The 6,038-nt window shown below is 32.3% G+C and overlaps 1 protein-coding gene across 1 annotated transcript in view; it reads left to right on the plus strand.

Annotated features, from left to right (window-relative positions):
- The window catches only part of LOC106869945 (ragulator complex protein LAMTOR1), a 34,016-nt gene that overhangs the window by 22,773 nt on the left and 5,205 nt on the right, over positions 1–6,038 (plus strand). The window contains exon 6 of the mRNA XM_014915882.2: positions 1,309–1,392. Within this exon, the coding sequence (XP_014771368.1) occupies positions 1,309–1,392 (84 nt within the window). The remainder of the gene's footprint in view (positions 1–1,308; positions 1,393–6,038) is intronic.

Genomic DNA, 6,038 nt, shown 5'->3' on the forward strand with positions numbered 1-6,038 from the left:
GCTTGGCCAATTGAGGGGGGGGGGGCACTGTATACTCTTACAAGAGCATCTGTCCCACATTTCCTCTTGTGCCATTTATTGTGTCTCCAGATGTAATACTCAAGTAATTGTGGGTAAAGGAGTTTTCTTACATCTTCATCTACTTAAAACAGTTTTCTTTTGAAGAAAGTCCTTGTTGCAAGATTGTTTGTTTTGTGAAGATAGCCCAGTGGTCATTCTCTATGTGGACACTCAGATGAATGATGGCTGGGTGCTTCTCATGAATGGGAAAATTGAAGATGCACCAAAAAGCCTCATTGGTACTAATGTATCTTCTTCTATCATACTGTGCATCTTCATCATTTTTATTTATCAGCTGACTGCCATTCTGTATAAGAGTTTATGTTACAACATCTAAACCTTTGTTTATATATTTGCAAACATACTTGATAGTTATCCAACATTGACTTTGGCTACCTCTACTCATCTTGATTTCACTGTAGAATACTTATCGTCTACATCTACCCCAACTCCTCTTCTACAGTGAGAACATGGTTCTTGGAAAATTTTACGTAAATTAAAATGGGGACTAAATGAAAAAATGAGTTCCATGAATATCTTCACAAGAGTGATTGAAATAAATGGCGATTGTGGAACACCCCATGTGCACACACATGCACAAACACAGTATCAAACATTCGATGAAATGGACATGTGTGTGTGTGTGTGTGTGTGTGTGTGTGTGAGAGAGAGAAGTGGTGTGTTGTCATGTATATGCACATACATAAATATGCATACATCATTTTGTGTGTGTGTGTGTATGAAAGAGAGAGTGAATGCCACTTAGACATCACACTCTCTCTCTCTCTCTCTCACACACACATGTGCAAAAAAGATGTTTGCATATGTATTTATGTATGCACGTATACATGACAACACACCCTTTAACTCACTCACTCTCTCTCTCTCTCTCTCTCTCTCTCTCACACACACATGCATCACAAGTATGGAAGCAATCGGTGAAGCAATTTTTGTGTGAAAAGTGAATGCACACACATCTCTATTTTATATATTAGATTACATTGTCTTCACTTCAAAAAATGGGTTTATCAGAAGAAATTATTTCTAACATTATGATACAAGTAATGTAGGATGACAGTAAGTTTGTAGACTAACTTTATTTCCAGTTGGGAATGCATCAGTTATGCTCTTAGAACAGGAATTTCAATCTTTTATTTTTGCTCCTTCAGTCCCTTAGACAACCTTTAAAATCAGCCGTTGTATATAAAAGATTTCATATTAATAAATTATATTTCTGTTATATTTCAGATTAAAAAAGCAGCTGACCAAGCCTGTGATGCTTACAATCATATTCAAGTCAATCATAAAGAAGAATTAATAGTACCATTCAGGGTTTGTTAAGTCTAAACTCCCCTTCCAAATGAATGATTTTTTTAAGAAAAAAAAAAGAAAAAAACAAAACAAAAGACATTAGCAAAATCCAATGTGTGCTTGCTTTCACTTACCCACACGCACACTCACTCATGGCTGCTGCTGCATCGCTACCAGCGGATGCTGTGCACTTATTGGTGAATGTTAACACATGTATTGGCTTGGTCTCACACACACACACACATACATACACACACACATACATACACACACACATACATATACAGACACATACACACATACACAAACACACGTTTTCCCCGAAAGTTGTATCTTTCTTAACGAATGTTTCATTATAAAAATTGAAAAAATAGGAAAATGTTCTTTCTCCCATCAGATTGCTGATCATGGGCTATGTGAGTAAAATGGGAGACAGATGATGCTGTTTGTTCAATCTAAAATTCTTTACCAGTGTCCTATTAACATACAATTAATAAAAAGCTAGATGGTTTTCAACTATGCTACATTTTCAAAATTTATCTTAAATGTTTTATTACCTTTAATTGAAAATAAAATCTTTTGACATTTCTTTTTTTTAAAAGATATTTGCCCATAACATATTTTTGTATTTGTTAACAACTTGAACAGTGAAAATATGCAGGCTGTAAATATTATATCCCATTAAATCAATATTATTTTTATTTTAAAACAAAAATGGGATAAATATGTAATTTATAGTAAAAAAAACATGTAATACAAAAGGAGTAGTCCATCTAAGTTTCTTCTTGAATAGAGTAGTAAATAAAGGAGAAAAAAGAAACATGAAAGAATACTGAGAGAGATTGAAAATGGAGAAATGAATAACTTGTCTTCATGGCACCCCTCCCTCCACTGCTGGCTTGCATACAAAGAATATATGAGCTTGTTTAGAGCACACTAAATTTTCACAGTGAATGTAACATAACTAGAAATTGCTCTTGAAGCACAGAATCAGTACAAAATGCTTTTATTTCCTTTTATTTGGCTTGTTTGTTCTATTTGGAAAGTACTATGAGAAAATAAAATGTATGTGTATTTTATACTTTAGGTGCAAAATTGTTAATTACAATCTCCTTTGTGGAGGTAAGATTCAAATGAGTGATATTTTGAGATACAGTAACAATAGTTGTTATAAAAAGATCGTAGTAAATTAGAATGATTGTGTGCTGTGAAAACAGTGATATATATATATACTTTATTTAAAAGCAGCAGAAATAAAGCACATTTTATGTGCTTACTCCGGTATATATATATAAATTGTAGTGCTGCTCATTAGTGTGCTTGCAAATGATGGCCAAATATAGTTTTGATTAATTATGATTATTTGTTACATATTTGCACCTTTTACTCTTGTGATATTTTGTATCCACTTTAAAACCCTCTTACAGTTATTTGCGAATTTATTTTGCGTGCAGCATGTGTATGTGTGTGTGTGTGTGTATATATATATATATATATAAATAAAAAAGAAGAAAATGCACAATTTTTTATTGTAATTAATCAAATTATTGCAAAATATATTATTACATACCGGTTTCACTTCTAATGTACAAGGTGCATTCCAGAAGTTTTGAAACTTTTTCAAGAGAAACATTTATTGATTTCAAAGTTGGTTACTGTCACTTCAATGCATTTGTTGTAGTTCTCCAATCACTTCATGAACACCCAATGGAAGCCCTCCAAAGTGAAGATGTCCAGGACACCTTGTCAAAGCCTCCTTCATCTTCATCTTTCGAAACAGCTGCCTTTGAGGTTCCCTTTCAACTTGAAGAACAGCCAAAAGTCACAGAGAGCAAGATCTGGATTGTAGGGGGGGAAGGTGAGGGACGGTTTTGATGCCTATCACTGTCAAGTAGTTGGTTAGCAGAATGGAATTATGACTGCTGCATTGTCCAGGTGCCACTGGCCTGAGTGGAAGAGCTCTGACTTTTTGTAACAAATAAAATCTCGTCCTAAACTCTTAAAAAAACCTCCAAGTACTCTTAGTTGATCACCTGGCCCAAGGGAACCTAGTGGATGTAGATAATACCCTTACTATCAAAAAAGGGGGCTAATAATGAGCTTTCCACTGGACTTGCTTTGCCTGGCATTCTTGGGTTTGGGGGAGTCAGGATGCTTCCACTGGGCACTCTGTCTCTTGGTCTCTGGATCATATCAGTAGATCCAGCTTTTGTTACAAGTTACCAGAGACCCACGTACTCTTGGATTGGAGGTAACAAGCTAGACCATCTCCCTGTTGTCAACAACGAATCTTTCCTTCAGTTTATCATGAAGCACCCTGGAAACAAAGTTTAGTAGGGTGTGTTCAAAGTGTTGTTACAACAATCTCCTTCAACCTGGAATAAAAGTTGGGGGGTGGGGAGGTCAGATTATATATACATATATTATATAGTATATAATGATTTACTAAAATTACAATAATCCAGGACAATTATAATTGCTTCTCTTAAAAAAAATAAAAAGGTTCAAACCTTCTAGAATGTACCTTGTACCTGATTATCAAGTATCAGAAATGAAACAAGTATGTAAGAACATTTTGGAATAATTTATTTACATTACAAAAGGAATTGTTAATTTTCTTTTTATTTTCTACCTTGTGACTTGTGTAAAATATTTTAAGCTTATTTATATATATATATATATATATATATATATATTTATAAAATACTAACATTTATTTGACTGAGCTTCCACATTTTTTTTTAATCTATCTAATGTCTTCATCTGAAATATTGATGGGGGAGTGACAGTGGCATAAATCACAGGTGATTCCAATATTCTATTACTACATAAGAAATAAACTCACATTTAATTTATTTGAATACATTTAGAACCATTTCGACAGCACTGTGTTAATCATATAACATAGAACTAGACATGCCTCAACAGAGGCTGCTGGTCTGACTTATAGTTTTATTAGTTAATTTTTTTTTTTTTTTTTCTTTTCAACTACAAGAGGGAACAGGAAGTCAATGGCCCTTTTAGTACACCAAAAATTTATACATCTTAGATAAATCAATGAAGCTCCCGAACAGTTTATAAATTTCTTGGAGAGAAATGAACATCTTCCAGATTGATTATAGGAGGATATGAAACAAACTTGTTCTGATTCCTTATTTGTCTGTTATATTATGAAAGTTGTCACTAACCATGCAATAAAAACTGATGTTGCTTAAGCCAGTTATATCTATTTGAGCTAATAATTGTGATCAGGCATATAGATGTGATGGTATAACTGTACTGGGTACGTTTAAAAAGTATATTTTCAGATTTCAGTTCTAGGTATGTTGTTTCAATAATACCATTAATGTTCTTAAGAGCGGTGGACTTTAATCCTGAAGGAAGTAACCAACATTTAAGTCTGTAGGGCTAATCACTTAGTTACATTTTTCATTAATAATGTTTTAAAAATTTGAATATCTTATGGGAATAAGATGACTTAGTGAAATTACTAATTCTGGGTAGTAAGTGTCTTATACAAATACATTTATTGTTTGTTAATGCATCTACTAAGTTACCATAAAATTCCATAGAACTCTGAATAGCTGAGTTTGTTTAGAGTAAAACAAAGGGGGCGACTACTCAAGTTTAAGTGGAATATGCATATCTACAGCTTGTTCCATAACTGCACTGATATTAGTGACACATTGGATGAAATAAATGCTACAAACTACTTGATAACTGAAACAGGTAATGTGATTTTGAGAAAAAACTTCAGCCTTATTTGCTAAAGGTTTTACTCCTGTTAACTAAAGAAACCATTATAACAGTGCTATGAGAATATTGATATGTTAAATTCTTACCCTTGAGATTTTAAGAGCAAATCCTACTACATAAAAATACAAACATAATACAACACTAACTTCTTTTCCTTTTCTCTTATGACCTCACCAAAAGTTAGCTTAATTTAGTGTTGATCCTTTTGGAAAAGAAGTTAATTTTCAATTACCCCTATGTATAGCTATTTGGGATATTTTTTTTTTAAGTAGGTGTACAAAAAGGATGATATTCAGAATAAAAGCTATTTTGGCATCAAAAATAATCTAGTTAAGCCTATTTTATTAGGACATATTTTTGTTTAAAATCTTCCTAGTGGATAATACCCACATCATAAAAAAAATTAAAACTCTCAAAACCGTTTTTCTTCTTAAATTGGAAAAAGCTGTTTTTTCCAATGATCACCAGCAACTGTACTTAAAATTTCAGTACATATTTCCAACCATATATTTGTATGCCTACTATATCCTTATAATTTATTTTTGTATGTATTCACAGCATACCTGGTTTATTTTTTTTTAAAGGAAAAAAAAAAAAATTACTAGCATTTCAATCCAGTTCTTTTTTTATTGTAATGTTTAAACCTTTTTTTTTTTTCCATTTTTTTTTTAATGGCTTGTACACATGCTTTTTATAAGAAATGTACTTCAACAAAAAGAATCTGATGCATTAAAGTTCCTTTATTTGTCTTAGATCCTTAATTATTATAATTATTACTAACACTATCTTAATTGGTCCGTTTCCTCTTTGAAAACATATCACTTAAGAAAGTCATTCACATCACAAAATATGGTTTCCTAGTATTAAAATCTGGAGCTTTATGCCACAAAAGAAATTATTACCAGAATCAG

Source organism: Octopus bimaculoides, chromosome 16 (assembly GCF_001194135.2).
Source record: "Octopus bimaculoides isolate UCB-OBI-ISO-001 chromosome 16, ASM119413v2, whole genome shotgun sequence".
Lineage (NCBI taxonomy): Eukaryota > Metazoa > Mollusca > Cephalopoda > Octopoda > Octopodidae > Octopus > Octopus bimaculoides.